The 22,759-nt window shown below is 38.4% G+C and overlaps 3 protein-coding genes across 4 annotated transcripts in view; 1 reads left to right on the forward strand and 2 right to left on the reverse strand.

Moving 5' to 3' along the window:
- Positions 1-22,759, reverse strand: part of LOC108020370 (neuroguidin) — a 42,804-nt gene that overhangs the window by 9,869 nt on the left and 10,176 nt on the right. Inside the window, exon 2 of one of the 2 annotated variants that reach the window (XM_065868919.2) lies at positions 12,137-12,175. The exons of the other annotated variant lie outside the window; for it this stretch is intronic. Within the exon in view, the coding sequence (XP_065724991.2) occupies positions 12,137-12,175 (39 nt within the window). The remainder of the gene's footprint in view (positions 1-12,136; positions 12,176-22,759) is intronic. 2 annotated transcript variants of the gene reach the window in all.
- Positions 4,814-6,693, reverse strand: LOC108020367 (phospholipase B1, membrane-associated). Its single transcript, XM_017088592.4, has one exon. The coding sequence runs from the start codon at positions 6,556-6,558 to the stop codon at positions 5,212-5,214; it is 1,347 nt and encodes a 448-aa protein (XP_016944081.3). The 5' UTR covers positions 6,559-6,693; the 3' UTR covers positions 4,814-5,211.
- LOC108020358 (ABC transporter G family member 20) lies at positions 12,657-21,765 on the forward strand. Its single transcript, XM_017088566.4, has 10 exons — positions 12,657-12,890; positions 18,178-18,299; positions 18,367-18,789; positions 18,857-18,950; positions 19,330-19,676; positions 19,734-20,149; positions 20,202-20,388; positions 20,616-20,881; positions 20,938-21,024; positions 21,095-21,765. The coding sequence occupies exons 2-10, from the start codon at positions 18,196-18,198 to the stop codon at positions 21,304-21,306; spliced, it is 2,136 nt and encodes a 711-aa protein (XP_016944055.1). The 5' UTR covers positions 12,657-12,890; positions 18,178-18,195; the 3' UTR covers positions 21,307-21,765.

The following is a 22,759-nucleotide window of genomic DNA, read 5'->3' on the forward strand; positions in this document are numbered from 1 at the left end:
AATCAAAATTAATATTAATAATGAACAAATTTATTATCGATATATATTCCACCACAAAAAAACAATATACAAACAAGTTCATATTTCGGTTAAAAATTTAACTTCCAGTTAGAACGAGACGGTTGTTCGACCCCTTGTTAGAAACCTTACCTTAAAAATATAATATCACATAAAAAATTGGGCAACAAAGAAACTGTTTACCCTAACATTTAACACTAGTTTATAAAGGTCGTTTCCATATCCTCATGTAAATCTAACAGTAGGTTTTACATTCTAGGTTCACACCGGTTTTAAGTTTAACATGCGGTCGAGAAAACGGCTCAAGTTTTTATCTTGCAAAATACTTAATACTCGATACATATGATGGGATATATAACGCTCCTATATTATTCCGTGAATATATAGTTCTTGTGGACCATGCAGACCCTCAGATTATCAGGACTGTTTTTACAGGGTATCAAAAAAAAATCACGACATCAGCAGAAGTGGAAGCCATTCCTCGCTCCACCGATCCGATCCGGGCCTTCTCCGAAAGCAATTGCATGTGGGTTGGGAGTTGGTCCTCGGCGCGTAAAAAATGCAAATCCCAAGTCAAAGCTTAGCGCCGCTGCCCCCGTACGTGGCAACCTGGCAACATACGTGCCACCGGGCCCCTTCCACGAACCCCACCACACACACACACAAACACACAGATTTGAGTAATGGATAAAAAAAATCCTACGCAGGAATGGAATTTCAAAACGTATGTCCTGGCATAATGCAACACACTCCGGCGGGGCAGGAGCGGGTTATTCCGCTGGATCTGGATCTGAATCTGGTCAGTTGTTGTGAGAGGGCAGCCTGGATATATGTATGAGGCATGGGGAAGCAGAATTCAATAAAAATGAAAAAATAAAACGGAGAAAAACCACGAGGTCTGAATTGAAGGCCAGTTTGGGGTCCGGAGTGCTCGCCACACGAGGAGCAGGGTGACTGGTTGCATGACTCCCCGGATCAATGACGAAAGTGCGTTGAAGTGTAGCGCAAACAATGGCAAAAGGCATAGGCAAATGGGCCACGAGATGTTCATGTCCTGGGTGGCAAAAAGCGGAAAATGAAAAATGTATTAGGAATCCCCATAGATGCGAGTTATTCCTTTTCGTTGGCTTAAAGGGATCTTAAGTACCAGCAGTAATAGTCTTCCCCAGTATTTTTCTTATCCTCTTTTTAAAGTTTATGAAAAATATACCAAGTCTTATTTCTAGTTATTAGCTTAGAAATTGTATTTAAGAAAATTTTAAATTATAGATCTTAGCTTGGAAATTTTCTTATTAGGATACTCAATTTAAAACACTTGAAAACTTGTATATTATTATAATTACTTGTCGCAACATTTCATATTCAAAATGATGTCAGGTTATCATACGGAAGTCCATTATAATCGTGGCAATCGAAATGCCGAAAATCGGTAGATACCCGTTGAATGGAAATACTCCCATCTCCTAGTGATATCTCGCAACCTATCAGTTTTCATTGCCACGAAGCGCTGATTAAAAGACGCTTCCGCTGCCGTCAAACAAACGCACCAGGAGACGCATCGTCGGAAAAGGACTCCTCCTCGAATCCTCACTACTCCAGCCTGCAGATGGCCATTATCCTTTTGCGTTGAGGCCGAAAGCAAAGGGGCAACTAAACAGACGTCGAAATCATTGCCATTACACGGGGGGTTAGGAGCCGGACAGGAACTGCTAGTTGGATTTTGAGGGGAGACTAGATGGGTGGTAGTTGGGTTCGTGGAGAAATCCATCCACCATACAATGAAAGGACGGACCCTTTCCCCCTGTAATGGTCAACTGTCCCGCCTTAACCCGTCAGCCGCATGCCTGGTCGCGGAAAAAATACTAGAAAAATGGAAATGCTACCACCAGGGGGGGTGTGGTAAATTTGAAAAGCGTCGCCGGTTCAAGCTCAAGTAGCTTGTGTGCCATTTTTTGCCATTTCGCTCATCGTTTTTGTTTTTGTTCTCAACTTTTGCTCTATTTCCGCCATCGCCGCCGCCGTCTGGCTGACGTTTTAGCGCGGGCTGTTAGCCATGTCGGTGGATTGCGGGAAAGGGGTTCCTGGAGCCTGAATCGCGGAGCCCGGATCCTGGATCCCGGCAAACGGGACTGGGGCCCAATGCGGTTGTCAGTTGCTTTATGAGACGCCTCCGTGTTGGACCATTCCGGGGCCCTTTGTGTCGGCATTCTGCATGCAAAGTGAAAATGTTGTCGCTGTTTAATGTCAAGCGTTGACTTTTTTTCGTGGTCACCTCCTAGGACCATTGTTGGCCACTCCGTTCGCTTTTCCATCCTATGATTTTCCCCCCTCCGACAGGGGCAGACGTTTTCATGCCCCGCCAGGCTGAAGTACCTGGTGGATTCGGTTTTGAGAGAACTGTCTTGATGGATTTGTCAAGGTAAGCTCCAATTGGTGGTCACTTGAAGGGCAAGTATGGGAGAGACCTCCCAAAGAGATGACATTCTGGGGAATTATCGTGAAATACCAATTGGCAGTGGGTGATATTGGATACATACTTAAAGACAGATCCAGACGAAACTTATTATTGTATCACCAATAAATAGGGGAGATAATAGTTAACAATTTTTTTTTGCAAATACTAAAACTAGAGCACAAGGTCCTACTTACAAAATGATTGTTTCAATATATTACAGATATTTTAGGAACTACTTGTAGCTTGTAAATATAAAACTTACTGCAGTTTTATTTGAATACTTAATAATAATCATAAAAAAGTATGAAGTCCCTGTACCTATCCTATATAAACTAGTATACAATCACCAGGATTAAGCTCGCCGAGTGTATGATCATCAGAAATGCATGGGTGGGGACGTAAGTTATTCAAAAAAAAAAAGGGGGGTTCGCGCCGACACTCACAAAGGAATGAAAAATGTTTTTGTTTGCAATCATATTATATTTATGCAATCATTCGCTAGCTCGTCCCCTCTGGTTTATCAATTCCATTTGGCAGTTTGATGGTCCCGGTTAACCCTCTTGTATATGCTATGATTTTTTTCGAGCAATCCGTTTTTGGAGTGGGCTGTAATGTTCTCGTTTGGGTTAATCAAGGCTAGAGATTTAAACATTTTTCCATTCGGGGTAACCATTGTACAGTGGTCTTTATTCAAAAATGTAATTGCAAAATAATTTAGGTATATGATGTTTGTAAAATTATCAACCCGAAAATGTTTAAGTCCACTGTACAACGCTGAAAAATATTCGGCAATTTGCTATCTCATTTGGGTTGTTTATATTGCATTCCATTTTTGCGGCCCCAAAATAAAAACGCATATTTTTCGAAACAGGACAGTTGGTGCTCCTGGTCCCAAACATATTTAAATATGTAAATAATACTCGAAAGTACATACACACATATATGCCATATATGCAGAGGTGTATATATCAACGCTATGAAGAGCAGGCCCAATCCAGTAAAAACTTCAGTTTTATTATTACTTTTTTTTGCTGCCACGTGTGGTTCTCGCTTTCTTTTTTTTGTGGGTATTTGCATGTGTGTGGGGTTGTAGTACGCCCTTTTCGGACACTGCATTTTTAATATAATTTTTACGACCCCCTCTCCATCACCGCCCCTGTCTACCCCAACAATTTCTGGCCCATTCGCAACCCAACCCACTGTCGCAATTTTTTCCGATTTTTTCCGCAGTCCTGTTGTTATTATTGTACCACGCCCCTCCCACTGACAACCTTGTTTGCAGTGGGCGTGCATATGTATATGTACCCATTTCCCATTTCCCATTTCACCATTTTTATTTTATTTTTTCATATGTGCCCGGGATCTGATTCTTTTGGGGGTTGGTATCCGCCCAATGGCAACTGTCCGGTTTGCAGGTGGTCCGGCCGCTGCATAAGCGAGAAATGTTCGCAATGCCTTGTTATACCCCTCAACTCGAACAGTAAAAGGGTATATTTGTCAAAAATTATACTACATCTATAATGAAGCGCTTCTAGCTGTATAAAGTACACACATTCCTGCTCAGCATAATAAATTTGGAAAACTGGAAACCCGTCAGTTTGATTAACCATCAAAACATGAACCAAAAGGTTTCGGTGTGTATATAAAAACTAAGTTTGTTTTTATAGCAAAATGTTTGGGAATAAGTTTAAAATGATATCATAAGTTATAAATTATATAAAAGGATGTCTATGACTTCCCTCAAATTATTCTTATAATATTTTCAACATATTCTCTATCATATCTGTAATAACTAGGTACTTTGTAGTCGATTCACTGTTTTATCTTGTTTTTATTTTAATTTTATATTTTAATTTCTGCGTTTCGCAAAAAGTGGGCGTGGCAGAAACTGGTAAGGGGTGAGGTAATAAGCAGGCGACGTTGTCATGCTATAGAGACGAACGAGAGTGGGAACAGGAAGGATGGTGTTTAATGTAAGCCGTAAACATTTTTTTCGCCGCATAAGCAAAAAGTGTTTTAATGATTTTTTATACCGGATAGGGAAGATATTGTTTCCCAGTGTTTTTTAATTAATTAAAAATATAAATTAAAAATTGCATACATTTTAATTGAAATGGAGATGGGTTTGCATGAGGTGTATGAATAGAGAGGGGGGATGGCGCAACCAAACAGTGCATCCATTTAGCCCAATAAAATATTGGATATACTATGAGTAAATGGAGGCTCCAAAATAAATATATTTTTTTATTTGTGTGATGTTGTGACAACTCTTGAAGTTCCCCCACGTATAATCTACCCTTGCTTTCCAAGAACCATGCAAGAAAGAGTCCCCACACTCGGAACGATATAGTTTCTTTATATATTTACAATAAATATTTATATTTATTCGCTTAAGCCCAGTAGGTTACAATGCTATTATATGTATATTACTTTAGAGCAAAAGTCATAAAACCTTTCATTGCCCCGACTTATTGATTCCGCAACAGTATTTGCTAAAGTGGAAGTGACATAGTTTTACATTTCTTAATCATACAAAAGATTCTCGAATACAACTTAGATTCCAGTATTATTCAGTTCTTTAACATTGGAGTTACTTTAATTTCTACTTTGATATGCGAATACCGAATCGAAACAGTAATTTTCCTCCGTGTACACCAGACTGTGGACCGGCTCATAAAGTTCACCAGACAGCTTAACCAAGTAACTTAACCCGCTCCCGAACTTGGGAGACGCGACCCTCAACTTGGCCTGACCACAAAGTAGGGCTGCTCCGCAGTGGGGCAAACGACCCGCTCGAACAGATCGGGCACATTCGAAGGTCGCGGCTTCTGGTCGTCCGGCAGGAGCATACTGTTCCACAGCAGGTTCGAGATGATCGCATGCCCACGCTGGCTGAAGTGGAAGCAGTCGTGGGAGAAGAACCGCCAGTCTGTCTTCCCATCGGGTAGCTGGGGGGCCGACACATCGGCCAGCATCGGATGGGCTACAATGGCAAAGTCCTGGCGATGGAACTCGGGCAATCGGGCGATCTCCATGTCCAGCTGCTGCCACCGGATTAGGGTGTTCCTGCGTTCCGCAAGCTGGGTGCGATTGAGGCGATCGTTGATCAGGCAATGGCATCCCACTCGGTGCACCACGAAGCACTGCAGGGGAACCTCTTTCATGGTGCTCAGCACCAGTGGGATATTGGGCAGAATGATCAGATTGATCAGCAGTCGGGGCACATGGTCGCGGAGCAACCGTAATGCCTGGCGCAGATCGCGGGCATGCTGATCGAGGAAACTCTGCGGAGTGTCCCAGTGGCACATGTCCGAGCAGATGTCATTGTTGCCCACATACACCGTCAGCAGCTTCCAGTGGCGCTTCATGTCCACATTGGGATCACGGCGCAGCAGATCGATGAGCACGCGGGCCTGAAAGGGCAGATCCCGCGACATGATCATGGGTTCGGCGATATTCAGTCGCGAGGATCGGTGGTTGATCACCAGACTGTTGCTCACCGCAAAGCCGTACAATTTTGGATTAAAGATCTTCAGGATGTTTGGCAGGGTCACGAACCTGCGCCAGTTGGCCAGACCGCCGCCCGAAAAGGTCAGACCACGGAACTCGTTGATCATGTCGATGGCGTTGTTGGACAGAATCCCATTGCCCGCTGACAGGGAGTCACCAAAGGCAGCTATAATATCAATATCACCGGGCCTCAGGTGCTCTACAGATGTGGGAGGATCTACTGATCTTGTATTATTCGTGGGGCAGAAAAAGGACCGCTTCTTCGACACCAGCTTCTGGAGTTTTCCCTCTCGCCTTCCACGGTTGCTTAGAGCCTCAATGTTATCGAGTGCCCATCTCAGCGTGGTTTGCCTGGTGTTGGTGAACAGATGCCGCAGATCCTGGTCAATATCGGTATACAGTTGTATTCCATTCTCCGGCAGTCGAGGATCATAGGACTGGGCACGAACTCCGATGTCAGCCAGCAGTCTATCAGATCGATTTTGTCGCCGAATCCGCTTACTTGCAGATGATACAACAGACGAGAGTATTAAGAACATTAAGCACAGGCACAAAACATAAATATTATTAGCCATTTTAGCTGTCAAGCCACTAGAACATGCTATCTTTAATACGATTTCAGCAGAAGTTCTTCCTATCCATTCACGAAAGCTCACAACCGACGAACTTCTGAACGCGTTCTCATCCGACAGGCAAATGTGTCGATCGTTTTTAATGCCCGCCACAAAACCATATGAATTCACAGGCCCGGATCCCCTCGCAACTCCGTTCGCAACTGGCTCTCAAACTCATTTCTTTCCATTAAAGCCAACAACAAGTCATATACCATCGCTGGGGTTTCGGGGACGGGATAGGCGGGGAGCTCAGAACTTGACTTAAAAGCGTTGACCGAGACATTAACAATCATAAAAATGACAGAGCGCTCTGATAGCAGCACCAGCCTGTGGCTACAATACACAAAGTGCCCTGCGGTTCAAAGATGTTGACCGAAAGCAAAAACAAAGAAATGCCCTAAACAATATACTGTTTAGTATACAAAATAATTACCTTGTGGCAAAACATGGATGCTACCAAAACATGCCGAGAAAACGCACATTTGTTTGTGTATACAAAAAATGAAACAATAAATATAATTTAATTGAAGCCATAGAGAAGCTGGCCCGAGCAGGGGCGTAGACTTTGAGCTGGGGATCTTTAGGCCAACCCGAAAGTTACCCTTTCCAGACCTAATTTTAAAAATCTGAATTAAATTTGTCGGGGATTTTTTTTTTTGCGTAACATGCTTAGGTCTCATCCAATTTAAATAATATTTTTATCTGGTGGTTCCCTTAAATGACGATTTCCCAATTAAAGTTCTTTATGACATTCTTTTGGCTTCCGCCTGCCAATACTTTATGATTCACTTTTTAATGGTATAAAGTTGGCAATTATTTTTTAGAACAATACGATTACACCTGAGATGGCAATCAAAATCTTCTATTATGTTATTTGGGCAACGCCATAAAAATTAAAATAATTTTTAGACGTTGAAAGTTCAATCTGTTCCTGTGTTCAGCCACGTCTCTGTTTAAAATTGTATCTCCTTAGATCTCCTACTCTCCATTCGAGCAATATTTCAACCAAAGAAAACACAAGCAAAAAGTTTTCAAAATATTTGCACATTAAGCTTAAGTAAGTTGGTAATGTAATTGTTGCTCGAAATGCTTAAAATGTTAATAGCTAATTGTTTGTTTGGATCTCTCGAAAAGAGTCTTGAGACTTGAGTGCTATGCGAAAACATATCCGTTTTTGATGAACTTGATAGCGGTTATTGCCCACACAACCACGATAATTTAAATAAATTATTATTAAGTAAAGTGATCTATAAATATATTGAGCGGGTCTCATAAGTTGACTCACGACGGGTCTTTTTTTTAAAGGCGTGTCATCTGAAGGCTGTAAACACAGCCTGCGGCCAACAGCAAGGGGCCTGAACGTGATGGAATTTTTTTCTGGGGTTCCGGTTCCCGAGCGACCTCCCTGCGCCCTTTCTTTAACGGATTGGCCGATGCGATCCCCCTTGTTGGGGCAGATCAGAATCTTGATTTTATCGACTTGCTCCTATTTACTTTTTACTCTACATTTAGGAATCTTTACCCTTACACCGAGATATGCCGGTTTTAAACGCTTTTAACTTACTTAATAAATATTTATTTATGTTAAACACCCTTAAGTGTTCCTGTTTTAATTGTATACCTTTTAACGCTATTCCACTGTCGTAACTCATATTTACAGAAATGGTAATTTTCCCTTTATTGCTTTAAAGACTTCTGACTAGACTAGATAACTACTACCTGTAAGGGTAACGAGTATTTAAATCGATTCAGTTAAAAACGAATAAAAAATTAATATACAGTAAGTTTGAAGTTCACTTGATTCAATATTCAATTCAATATGATTAATTCAAAAGAAGCCCAGAATATTTTCTCATTATTTTAAGACCATTGCATATAATCCAATATGCTAGCAAATCTGTATTATATTCTATGTAGAAACAGCTAAATAAATCCGAATGCTATTAAATTAGATCAATTCATATGGTGTGATGCAAATTACGATTTCCTAGTATTAAGGCAAGTAAAAATTGTTTATAATTAAAGCTAGCGTTGTTATTAAGTAGAAAATAAACTTGTACGTCTACTTGAACGAAGTAAATTGGAACTATAGAACTGGAATTTTATAATGTGTCAATTTGCTGTAAACGTCGATTGCCCTTTCAGACATGTGTCCACTTTTAATTGCATGCTAAATAAAATGATATGTCACATAAGGCGCAAAGATCTCAACAGAAAGCTGCACTCAAAATAAAGAAAGTCAAAAATGTATTATTTTGAATTGTTTTTTAACTTTTTTGATAACATAAATTGTTTCTATATTTTGAAATTTTATAGTTTTAGAGCTGACTTCTAACGTATTCTGCTTTTCGTCTAATTTTAACACTCAGATGAATATACAATTTGTTTTACTTATATTCTCCCGCGAAAAAAATGATATGATAATAAAGCTCAATTAAATAAATACTTAAGTTACTTGCTTTTTTCCTGTCTGCGGTGTAGATAAAAATGCCACTGCTTCAATTCATTTAAACTAATTGAGACTCATTAAGTGTTGCTAAGTGAAGTTGTTTTCGTTTTTGTTGCAGCAACATATCGCAGCGCGCACGCAACATTTGCTTACTTTTTCAAGAAAGTTTGTCAGCGAGACAAGCCAGACTTCATTTAAAAATACATATTCATTTTATGCTAATTAAGACTAATTTGTAAACAAGATGAGTCTGTCAGAATAACTTATCATGGGCTTATCTGACTTTACAATAATAGGAAAAACATTTTCAACAGATTTTCCTCAAGAGTTTTAATAAAAGCTTTTTAAAGCTCAGCTTGAAAGCTCACGTTCCAAAAATTTAAAAAGTTTTAAAGACCTAAACGAGTTGCCAGATTGTCTCAATTTGTAAGATTGCTTAAGTTATTGGTTTAAAAAAATGGAGTCTTTAAAAACATGTACTTTTTAGAGGACTTTAGTTAAGGTACCCAAATCAGTTTTAAAAACATTTATATATTTTACTTATACTATAGTTGGCAAACATGTTTCAGGCACCTAATGTTTTTGAATTGTATCGTGAGTTGCTGTTGGCAATTATAAATAAGTTTAGCAACGTTTTAATTATAGGTTAATTATTGTAATAAGCGATTAATATCGTAATTACGGAAAACGTGTATTGATTATCTAAGGGAATGTTGCTGGCTTTACACGACATTTAATTGAGGGCCGTAATTGAAATAAAAGTAATATATACATTTATTTCCTTAATAGCTTACGATTGCTAAAGTAGTTAAGATCCGTGGCCGAATCATTACTCTTGTGGACAAAATCATTTGTATACTTGCACAATTCATTACACGGAAAGAGAAGAGTTTGAGAAAAGACAAATTATGACATAATATAGTAATATAGGCAGCCCCTATAAATATGCTTAATCACCTGTTCGTCTATTTACATATATGCACTTTGGCTGCTATTTTTTCATGTCATATTTCATGTTAATATAATATATCATTATTTAAAAACAAAGTATTGAAGGAGGAATGAAATTATATATTCTTGATCAGCATTAGGCGATGCACATTGTTTTTGAAACTACATACATTTTCCTTTAATATAGTTCGAGTCATAGAGCATGAAGATCTTTCTAAGTCATACAAAGTCCTCAATTTTGAAAAGTAAATGTTGGATAACATTTTTTTGCAGTTACAAGTTACATAAAATAATAATTAAAAATAAAAAGGTTAAGCGTTAATTTGCCGTTACCTTAAGAAATAATTTTAGTTATACGAGTTTCTTCTTAGAGTAACAAAATTATGTATGTATAATTCTGAAACTTTTGAATGAAGTAAGCTAATAACTTTTTTCTTTGCCGCATACTTTGTTTGGAGCACTTGTAAAATAAGAAGGGAATCCCTTAGAGAAAACTATCAAGCGATCAGCTACCATAAATGTGCAGGTTAAAGGTCGGTCGGTTCAGTCAGGAATTGCACAACTATTAGCTGGTTTGATTTTATTCATTTTGCTACATTTTTGTAAAAGTAGCTATTTGCCTGTTAAAAAAACCCCGATCAGCCAGAGAGGGCCCAGAGTGACGACAAGTGAGCAGACGAGTATGCGGGCAGCGAAGACGGTGGTCAGAAGAGCGTTCAACATACCCTAAGTGGGTTAGTTTGGCGGCTGACCGAGTGCCTCTCTGTGATAACAAACGTCAGCACGACCAAGACCGCGGCGTGCAAACTCCAGAGCCACCAGCCATTTGGGCCCTCTCCCCGAATCTACCAACTTTGAGCTGGCCAAGAGCGAGTACCTGGCCGCTTGCGCAGTCGCAGTCGCAGCTTCAAGGTCGCCTATTGTAAAAGAAAGCGCCAGCGCACGGCCTTGAACACGAAAAAATATGTTAAAAGCCAATGGCTGGAGCTGAAACAAGCAGAAGTCGAAGAAGCATGTGCCAGATAAAAGATGATATGGGATGAGAAACTTGAACTTCGATTTGCCCTCTTTTGTTTCGCATGGAAACGAGTGTTTCAAACCCCGAAAACTATCGAAATGTGAGCGAGCAAGCCAGTTTTGAGTGCCATAAAGTTTATGCTTGAGTAAGACAATGGACAAAGCCAATTTGTTCAAACCCTAAAGTTGTTACTATTTTTTTTTGGTTTTTTTTTGCAAGCTTGTGCAAGCTAGCAAAACAAGAGATCAACAAGCAGCATCCCACAAAAATTTGAAAAAGATATAAATTGGGGCTAAATGGTTAGCAAATGGGTTAACTCTGTATGCATATTAAATCAGTAATTTTACACAATTAGGTTTTGCAGTGAGGAAATTGATAGGTCAGACCAACAAAATGTGTAAGCAAAGGTATTAAAAATATAAAACGAACAAAATATTTTGTCAGTCTGAACATAGCCCGATCCTCATTTCGTACTTCTTTATGAACTCAACTTTAATCGGATGGCATAGGCCCCGAGTGTTAAACTTGGTACAAAGTATGGCACATGTGAACTCTGCTTCAGTGCTCACACAATTATACTTATTCTAACTCTAAATTGTTATTATGTTATTGTCATCACTCCATTTAAGACACAATCAGAATTTTTCAGAATTAGTATTTAAACCCTAACCCGGAAGCTGCATTATAAAGCACTGTAACTTTAACCCTAATATTTCATATATTATTCTAAGCTCTGCCTCTCATTTCTGACCCTACCAATTTTTTTTGTACATTTTTAGTTCACATGGTTAAAGGTGAGCCACGCGTAGATGTGAAGTTTAATTTAAAAATCTTTATTATTATTCGGAAGTCAATGTATTTTCCTTCTTTAACTATCAGATTATTTTATTTATATTTTTAAATATAATAAAAATCTTAATAAAGTACAATTTTATTTTGTTGTAACACCCTTCCAGATACAGATACATCAGGAAGTTAGACTATCTAGAGTTTCTAGTTGAATTTATTAATATTATTGATAATTATTGAAATACAAATATAAAAGGAATTGTCAATCAATTAAACCCTAAACATATGACTTGAAATGCGCAATTAACTGTCATATTTAAAATCGAACTCACCGCAGAATAATAATCGTTATAAAAGTGACGTTCACATACCTGCAAATGAAATCAAGGAATAATTAGTTGGTTACGAATCAATTGGTGGCTTGATTAACTGGTTATAGAAATATAAAAAACTGAATAATTCATTAGGCCAGGTACCATATAAATGCCCTTTCTCACATAGCAATGTATAAAGAATTGTTCTCTCCCGATCTCTATAAGGATGAAATTACATATCTACACGTTTGAAGAAGTTGACAGATAACCGGCATGCATGGTAAAAAGTACAACCAGACACAAAAAACGAATAAATAGAAAAAAGTGCTGCGTTGTGCCGCATTAATAATTTTATATCATACAATCTATCTTCATTTTTTCATACACACTCTCAAGGAAGCAACAAAAAGAAACCTGCATATAGTTAAACTTTTTTATTTTCAGTACCGCTTTGAAAAGCGTCGCAAGTCGCGAGTCGCGACTGCCGAAAGCTAAGAGAAGTTGGCTCGGCGGTTTGGACGGATTGAGCTTGCGAGTACGCGATCCGCCACTTGGTCAACTCAGTCGAGAAACGGAGCTTGCAAGCGACACTTGTGGCAAGCGGAGATCGTGAAAGAGCCCATAGAAAGAAAATCGGAAAAAGCCACTCTTAAAACTCGGCGAAAAGCAAAGAAAAAGAATCCACAAGTCACAAAAAAAATTGCAACACCAAAAGCGCGCGTGCGCAACACGATAAGTTGGAGGATAGGCGAAAAATCTCTCGATTTATACGGTACGGTTATAAACCAATATATACTGTGTGTTAAAATAAAAACCACTTGGATTAATATTTCAATGGTAAAACGACTGAAATGTGCAAAAAATGTTAATATAAAACTTGTAACGCGAATTACTACAAAAACCCCCTGAGAGCCGTTTGAAAGCCAAATTTTATTTGAGTTTCCGCATTGAGTGTAAACTTTTGAATAAAAATTGATGTTTTTCGTTTGTGCTCTTGATAAACCAAATAACGATATCGAATGGGGAAAACCACTCACTCAAACGTGAAAAAAAAAGGAAAACGAAAGACTTAAGATACAAACTTGAGTGGACTGCCTCGAAGCATGACCACATGTGTATTATTTTATCCAAGTGTATGTGATTTTCGTTGTGTGTACATAAGAAGATCTACGGCCACGAGCCAAAAATATTGTGTTAATTTCTGACCACATTAAATAGAGAAAAACTTCGACCAATCAAATAAAGTAGCCAAGAGACAAAAAGACAGCTAACATTATTATAATATTTCCGGCGTTCTGTTTGCCTTTTCCAAATAAAGGTTTAGCAATAAAATAAATATCAAGTGTTCGAAAAAAGCTTACTCAAAGCTGAACGGAGCTCGACTGAGTCGAACAGCGGTTAAGCAATGCAAAATATTGCAACAGTACCCCCCATCCATTTATTTATCTCTGTGTGTTTGAGTCCCAATGATTTCTGCTTATTTTTTTTTGGTTCGGGTGGGAGTCAGAGCAGTACGAAGAAATTGATGTTAGCAGGTGGAAACTACAAGCTTAGGTCTAGTAATTTCCTCAAATGACAAGTAAAAAAAAGGTTTTCGTAAAAAAAGAAGGTACTGTGACACACAAAGCGGTAATGACGAACTAAAAATACAACGACTAGGACAAATCGTTCAATGAAAAGCATAATGACAAAAACACACATGTGCATTCAATGAGAAAAATCACATTATCAAAAGCAATACTTGGACGAGATGCATCCTCTTAATCATTTACTGAATTTATAAGGAAATAAAAAGATAAATCAAATGAAATCCTAAATTAGTAGTTTACAGTTCGAAATAAATATTAGACAAAAAGACAACTGTTGCTTGTCACCTTTTGCATACACCGCAAAAAAAATCAAGAAGAAAATAAACCAATATTACATTAATTCCTATTATTGAGTATTGATTTGGCGCCGATAAAAGAGTATTAAATTAATACTATTAAATTGAAATAAATTGGTTTAAAAATAATATCAAAAATCCAAGTTCTAGACTCTTTAGTATAGAAATGAAACTGTAAACTATAGGCTTTATATTACTTGGTCTTTAATCTATACATTTTTTGCAATACTGTCTCTGGTATACTTTTAATACAACTGCAATTTAAACTAAAACTTGTTTTTTTTGGTGTATTAACATATAATGGAATAGGTTCAGTTTTTATGAAAAACATGGTTAGTTTACTTGTACCATAAGTATGCTTCTGCATATCTTACAGTCGGTAACTGTGGTATACTTAACTGTAGTATTCGTTGCTGAATTTACAGCTGTATAACAAATTAATAAACCTATATAATTAGATCAGATAGGATAGATTAAACTAAGTCGTAAGGTGAATGATATAAACACTGCCATCCAAGCTGTGGCAGACAGCTGTTGTGGATATGGTGCTGCTGCCGTTGCCGTTGCAGTTTGACCGAAATGATTGTTGTGCCATTATATAAGAAGTGGCCATGCCACAAAAACGATGAAAGAGAAAGAAGAAAATTGTGAAAAAAGACTGCAAATGAGAAGGAAGCAGTTGGCAGGAGTCTCAGCTGGCCAGTGAGAGCGATTTGGGTTGCTGTTGATGTTGCAGTTGCTGTTGTAGATGCAACATCATGGTGCACGAACTAAATACCCACTAACACTGCAAATAGGCGCATTAGTTGTGGCTGATACGCTTGGCCTGCTAAATAAGCCGTTAAACTGCATCAAGGTAATGGCAAACTTGTTGACCATTTAGCAACGCGTTTGGTAATAATTACTTACTCCATTGGCCATGCTCGTTGGCTGAGTTCTCGGAGGGGCTGAGAAAGCAATTTGGCGGTCTGTCCCTCTTTTTCTAAGGGGCTCATGGTCGCCAAAGCCCAGCTCAGCTCAGTTGCAAACATTGCAAAACATTGGCAAATAAAATAAAATGCGACTGCAGACAAGATGGCAACGGCAGCAACGGCAACACCAACATAAAAGACATCAATAAATATAGCCACCGATTTTTGGAACCGCTCGCAATTGAGTTACAACGTCAGCAGCGGCAGTCCGTTAACCAGTTGGCAACCTTGATGTTCGTTGTTATTGCCGCTTCTTGGTTTTTTTTGTTTTGTTAATTATTTCGGGTTTTTTTTTATTTTTATTATGGCAGGTGTCGGTTTTTGGAAAACCGATTTTAATATCGGAATTCATTCGTTTTGAGCACAGTAATTTTTCACATCAACAAAGGCGGTCAAATTTAATAGATGAGTATTTAAAATATTGGTAATAACTACATTTTGACCACTTTGTTGGTTGGTAAAGACATCATTTTAAATGTAATATACATGTTTGTACATTTATTTTTCAAATGAGCATTGCAAACTATGTCACTCTGGGTTAATGGGTTTTAATTATACCCAACCTAAGCCGCAATTCTTCACGCTTGTCAACGCGACTCGAAAGATGCGTATTAAAACAATAAAACCTAAACGACATCAAGTTGAAATAGTGGTCCTTTGCATCATGATTTGCAATGTTAAGCAACCCAGCTACGAAAAAAAACCAGAAACAAGGCATAAAGTTATGACCACGACTGTGTGTTACTAACCTTACTCAATTTTTTTTTTTTGGGTAAGCATTTATGTTTTTTTTTTTTGCTTTTCAGGTTATACTTTCGAACGCTTTATGGGCGGGTTTGTTTAGGTTTTTATTTTTCAACTTCATTGTTGATTTTGTTGTTGATTATGCACATATATACCTTTAACATGCCAAGATAAATACATGAGTAATACAGATAAATAGTTACAAATGCAATAAAGTAAGTAGTTTATTTTTGGCTACAGTCTAAAGCATGAGTTGGCAATCTAAGTGGGTCAAAGTCTGATTAGCGAGGTCACATATATACACGAGTTAAATGTTTTTTCGTTAGGAATTTCTAATCGCATATCAAAAGGGAAAGACAAAAAAATTTAATAGTGTATTTGCTTAGCTTAAATAACAAGTACTAAGATTTTGTGTAATCAAAGATATTCTGTATCTATGCAAGTAATGGGTATTTGACTATATCAACAAAAAGTATATATACCTTTTTGACCAGATAGTCATATAAAGATATAGTTTATTAAAAAATTTTGAAACCTTTTGGTTATAATACAACTATAAGCTTAAGGTGGTTTAGCAATGTCTCGTCCTTTATTTAACCCTTTTCTTTAAAATTTTTTATAATGAATGGCTAATTTTAGTCTACGTGAGTAAAGCTTTCGTCTGAAATAAAACAGTTTACAAATATTTTTTAAAAACAATAAACTCTAAAAATTTTTTTTTTTGTTGAATTATAAACTACTTGGCATTTTTTCAATGATTTTAGATTCCTGAAAATATTCTATCATTATAATAGTCAAGTCGTTTTTGAGATGTTGTGGATTGTTTGAAAGTTCAAGTTCTCCCTAGAGCGCTGTAACTTTCGAACTACATTAAATTTTGAAAAATTCCTTTAACTGCTTATTTTATAAACGGTTAGGATTTGATTTCTGCAAATATATTTTCTATTTTTTAAACCGAGACATGGGTGAACCCGCTAAATAGCTTAATAAGATTAATATGTTCTTACATGATCTGAAACCCTTGAGCAAAAAATGCCGCTTCTACTACAGTATGCAAATAAGAAGACAAGTGTCAAGTTTGAACCGGTCCATAACAACCTTTGAAATTGTGTACAAATCCGCACTTAGAATAAGTGAACGAATTTTCTACATTTAAAACTGTATTGTCACATGTTGTGGGAACGAAAGGGCGGGGAAAGCAGTTTAAAAACATGACATGCGTGGGATTTTCAAGTTCTGAATTGCGATTGTTCATTTTGGAGGACGGGGACATTCTAAATTTACATGTGTAATATATATTATAACTAAATAAAAACATAGGTTTAGTATAACAAAGGTTTTTACGAGTACCAAGTCCAAATGCGTCGTAAGAAAATAACTTCAATTCGACACATTCAGACGATATTTAAACTTTTAACTAAGCAAACTATACATTTTCCTATTTGGGTGCCACAGTCTACTTGCGATTCTTCTCACATTTTAAAGTTGTCTCGACATGCACATGACGAGCTCTTCCAATTGACAAGTCACTTTTTACTTGGTGCCCCTTGAGCCCCTTTCTCAAGATATATTTTCTTTACACCTAAAACTGAGTGCGCGAGGTGTTTGTTTATTCTAAATGCATTTGTACCGACGTTGATCTTTGTCTATACAGACACTTCTTTATAGTATATGATTGTTATTCAAGACGTTTCTGTATCTCTTCTTCAGAAGTTCCGTATGCCATAGCAAATTTTTGACTTACTCACATTGGTATGTGTGGAAAATAAATTCACTGTAAGTTTGCCGAAATACCATTCCAACTATAATACACAGAGACAACGTAGTGTATGATAACAAATAATATCTTATATCTGATTTTGATAACCTTTAAACCAATTCCCTGAATCCACTATTCAAGTTTTGACACCTCGGACTTTTGTTAGAGAATCGCTCTAAATCAAGCAGAAGGCCAATGAACCACGAATCTTGGTTTAACTCATCAGAACCTACAGACTTCTTTTTCATCTTCATGCAACCACTGAGATGGCTAATTAGCAAGTAGTTAGAGTACGCATAGAAAACCCGAAAATAATTTTGGACCGCACAAGTGCTTTAACTGCCACGACACGTGTCTGTCATAAAGCCAAGCAAATCAATAAAATACATAACCAAATCAAGAAAATTATTATTGACGCAAGTGATTTATGATGATCGGAGTAGCGTAGAAAAAAGGGGTTCTATATACAAATGGTATTCACACTTTACTAGGTTCTCTTAAATCGAAGTTTTATGATAATATTTCTCATTTGATATGAAGAACTAGATTTTTTAATGCTTTTATTGCTTGACAATTAAGGTATATAAAGACTTTTCCTAGAAAAAAGTAACTACTATAGAACTACCTACCTTTTGCATAAGCTCTTTGCAAACTTCATTAAAAGTTAATGTATGCAAAATGTATAATAATTATTCCACAGAACAAAAGGCAAGTCAATATGGCGGCCGTTGAAGTAAGGAATGGCTACAAGTACTATGGCTCCAAATCGAATCCCAAGATTGTGCTCAACCAGCTGAATATGAACGTGATGCGTGGATCCATGTGAGTGGCCTTCAAGTTTGCCGGCAAAACCCAATCTTAATGTATTGCCTCTTTGTTTATCGATCAGATACGGATTGCTGGGAGCCTCGGGCTGTGGAAAGACCACCCTACTCTCCTGCATTGTTGGCCAGAGGCGTCTTAATGGGGGCGAGGTATCCGTGCTGGGTGTTAAGCCTGGTGAGCCGGGAAGCGGTGTCCCAGGATCCCGGGTGGGATTCATGCCCCAGGAGATCGCCCTGGTCGAGGAGATGACCGTCAAGGAGACGATCTTCTATTTCGGTCGCATATACGGCCTGACAGACGAACGCATCCGGGAGAAGTTTAAGCTGCTCAAGGAGCTGCTCCAATTGCCACCAGCTAGGCAGATGATCAAACAGTGCAGCGGGGGACAGCAGCGACGATTGTCCTTCGCCTGCGCCATGATACACGATCCGGAGCTCCTCATCCTGGACGAACCCACAGTGGGATTGGATCCCATGCTGCGTGAAAAGTGGGTACAAAAAAAATCTATGCCTCGCCTTGAGCTTAACAATTTTTTATTTTGTATAACCTTATAGAATCTGGGATTTTCTCGTGGAGACGACGAGAAATAGCAAATTGGCTGTGATCATTACCACCCATTATATAGAGGAAGCCAAACAGGCAAATTGCGTAAGTGAAATTGAGTATCATGATTAATTCAGAGCTTTATGATCCCAGCCAAACATACAGATTCCACTTAGTCCATTAAGATCCGATTTCTCAATGTCATGTTCACTTTAATCGTTGAGTTCAATTTGTTTTTTTTGGAACATTCAGTTTCTACATATCATGTTATTAATCACCAGATTGAAAACCCTTAATGTTCTAGTTAAATTTGACGATTGGATTTTGAATTTCTCATTGAATCGTGTGGCAACAAACTCTTTTTCTGATAAACAACAAACTAGAACTTTAACCTGACATTGAGAAATTGGCCATACATTAACATGTTCGACTCTTCTATATCAAGAATTTTTTAAAATACATTCACCTCCAATTATTCTCTTAGATTGGTCTTATGCGCAATGGCGTGCTTTTGGCCGAAGATACACCCACCAACATAATGATCAAGTTTGGAACTCAGTCGATCGAGGACGCCTTCCTTATTTTGAGTCAGCGGCAGGGCAACGAAGACCAGTTGGCCCAAATCATGGAACACAATAAGAACCAGGCCCTGCCGGCTGCTGTCCTACCTCCTGAGGTTATAGACACCCACGAGCCGAACACGCCGGAAAAACAACCTATTCCGTTCGAGGAACCTCCGAACGAAAACCGCAAAAAGATTTTCTTCACCACCAAGGGCAGGGTCAAGGCCCTGATGACGAAGAACTTTGTGCAGCTCTTCCGGCAGCCTTCGTAAGTTGCAACCATCATCAAAAAAAGAAGAATGTCTTATAATACCATTATTTTCAGAGGAATTATTTTCATGCTACTATTTCCCATCATACAATTGACCTGCTTTTACTTGGCCATTGGAAAGACTCCCACGAATCTGGAGATTGGAGTTTACTCCGGAGAAGTGGAGAGCTACGGGGAGTGCTTTAACGACAGTCTGGTCACAGTTTACAAGGACAGCGAAAACGACAGCTGTCTATTTCATAAGCTATCCTGCAGATACATCCGCGAGTTGGGTGACGATGTGGCCACGCGGAAATACTATTCCAGCGAAGCAGATGCCTTGAGCGATGCGAAAAAGGCCACAACCGTTGGCTATTTGCATTTTGCCCAGAACTTTAGCGAATCGATTCTCTCGGTTCTGGAGGATGGAATCCATTCCAGTGACGGAGCCGTCGATCATGCCGAACTTAGTATCCACATCGATATGACTGGTAAAAACCTAGACAGGCCGAAATCTTTTAAATCTATAAAGTTATTCCTCAGATCAACAAGTGGCGTACTTCATGCAGCGAAAGCTTCGTGACAAGTTCAGCTCGTTCATGAGGAGTGTTGTCAAGGACTGCAATGTTTCCTCGGCCATTGTCGATCTGCCCGTTCAGTTCCAGGAGCCGATCTTCGGCAGCGCAGACATCGAGTTCCAGCAGTATTGTGCCCCGGGTGTGGTCATGACGTGAGTACGAAATCCACATGGTGGACCATTCAACCTCCTCTCACATGTTTATGTCTTTTATTTTATGAGCTGATGAAATTCACCGCAATCCATTATTTGGTACTTCGTTGGGAGTAGAGATCAGAACTTTGCTTAAATCAACATTTCCTTAAATTTCCACTTCTCACCACTCTTTGTAGCATTGTGAAGAATTTCAATTTATTAACTCTCTTGACTTGTATCGATAGCATGGTGTTTTTCCTGGCCACTTTGATGACCGCTGCAGTGTTCATTTCGGAGCGCATGGATGGCATCTGGGACCGAACTCTGTTGGCAGGTGTTTCGGCCACCGAAATGCTGTGGGCCCATCTTTTGACCCAGCTCATCATCATGGCTCTGCAGTCATTCGAGGTTATCATGTACATTGGCCTGGTTTTCGATACCTACAACAATGGGGATACCACAACGCTCATTGGATTGTTAACACTGACCGCTTTCTGTGGCATGTTGTTTGGTAGGTTAAGAAATAAACCCAAACAATACAGTTTAAAACTTTGTAACTTCCACTAGGTCTCTTCATATCTGTATTTTGCAAATCGCATACAGAGGCAAACTTTGTGGCCACAGGGGCATTTTACCCCATGATTATACTATGCGGTAAGTAAAAGCTTTTCGATCTTGAATTGCTTAACAAGCTTTATTTCATTAATTTTTGAATCCTTTGCAGGGCTTCTGTGGCCCCTGGAGAGCATGCCGCAGATTCTTCAGGATCTGGTGATGGTGCTGCCTTTCACCATTCCCTCCATTTCGGCTCGAAACGTTATCGAGAAGGGCTGGAGCATCACCCACGAGAAGGTCTACAATGGTTTCCTGGTCATGGCCGGCTGGACGATCATTTTCTTCGTCCTCTGCCTGATCGGTATCAGACGCAAGGCGTAAAAACGGATCTTGGGCTATTCTTTAATATTCGGGGGCCTTTTATTTAGTTGTTACGTAATAGCATTTTTTGATAGGTGATCTTATGTGCATATCGTTTTAATTTAATAATTATCGGAAGCATATCACTCGCATGTTGTAGACTCTCATCACACAAGAAAAAAAACCCATTCATACCAACGAGTCGTAACACATTTTTGGGAAGTCGTCATTTAGCTTGGCAGACTGTACTAAAATCAGCATAAGGTCTTAAGGGTGTCTCACAAAAATATTTATAATACACAGGAAAACATATTCGTACTCATTGACAACACTAAATTTCGTATTCAAATTATATAAAAACTAGTACAAGACATACGTTTTTATCCACATCTAAGATGTGTATATTTTGTATTTTAAAATGTGAAATTATGTAAATCGAAATTTCAAATCAACCAAAAATAAAAATCTAAATTAAATGTTTTTTAAAGTGATTCATTTGGGGTAGTAGTGATAGAAAACAAAACTGCTACGAAGCTGCAATCCATTGGTTTGGTTTAAAATAAAAATGATATACTCATTTAACCATGCTTATAATGAAAAGGATATTATGAAATATTTCCTTTTAAACTAATATTTATATAAGTACATTTTTATCTTAGCACCCTTTAAGGCAGCCATTAACAGGTAAAAATATTCTCAACCAAAAGAAAAAGTCTTCCAACAAATGTAGTTTGTGAAGTTCAAAGCAGCGTAAAACTAAAGCACTAAACCTCCTCCTGCAAACGCATATCCTGATATATATAAATGTATATGTTTGCTTTTCTATATAATATTCCTTGCTTGTGTGTGGGCCAAGGACAAGGACACATTCACGACGACAATGTCGAGGACGTGCCAAAGTTGCTGACACACTTCGGGCTCGAAAGAGCTAGACAGAATGTCTGCCCGGCTGGATGACGCCCCCTGACCCCTTTCTCGGGCTCTGCCGGCAGACATTTTTATTACAAAACTTTATCTTTGCCAAATACGAAAAGGAGAGTAGGAAAAAATATATAAAAAGCCAACGTTCGTTCATCCTGCTAGTCCCCAGTGTCCTTGTGAGCGGTTGTTTGTGGGTGTGTCAAGTGATGGGTGGCATAAAATTTAGATTGCCTGCTATATAACTTGCATTAAATGTGCAAGCTGAAAGTCGTTTTCCATGGTATGCGTAAGTTTTGAGAGAGAACTTGTTGCCAAGCCAAGTTAAGGAATATGCATGAGTTGGCCAGATGAGAACTGGAACTGTAGAATTAATTGTTATTTATTAGTACAATCCAGCCGGTTTGTAATTTAATAATTAAAATGAATAATAAGGTTTAAGATCTTCTCTGATAAATAAATAATATATATTTGACTGAATGTACATTAACGTGCGAGTTCCAGTACATTTTAAAAGCCTTAATCATAGATCCTAAGTCGGTAATTATTTTTGAGA

Source organism: Drosophila suzukii, chromosome 2L (assembly GCF_043229965.1).
Source record: "Drosophila suzukii chromosome 2L, CBGP_Dsuzu_IsoJpt1.0, whole genome shotgun sequence".
Lineage (NCBI taxonomy): Eukaryota > Metazoa > Arthropoda > Insecta > Diptera > Drosophilidae > Drosophila > Drosophila suzukii.

Excerpts from the sequence above, each read along its gene's own strand:
- LOC108020367 (XM_017088592.4), bottom strand. The coding sequence starts at position 6,558 with ATGGCTAATAATATTTATGTTTTGTGCCTGTGCTTAATGTTCTTAATA.
- LOC108020358 (XM_017088566.4), top strand. The coding sequence starts at position 18,196 with ATGGCGGCCGTTGAAGTAAGGAATGGCTACAAGTACTATGGCTCCAAA. Across the intron at positions 20,389-20,615 it reads GCCCCGGGTGTGGTCATGAC|CATGGTGTTTTTCCTGGCCA; the intron begins GTGAGTACGAAA and ends TTGTATCGATAG. Across the intron at positions 20,882-20,937 it reads TTTCTGTGGCATGTTGTTTG|GTCTCTTCATATCTGTATTT; the intron begins GTAGGTTAAGAA and ends AACTTCCACTAG.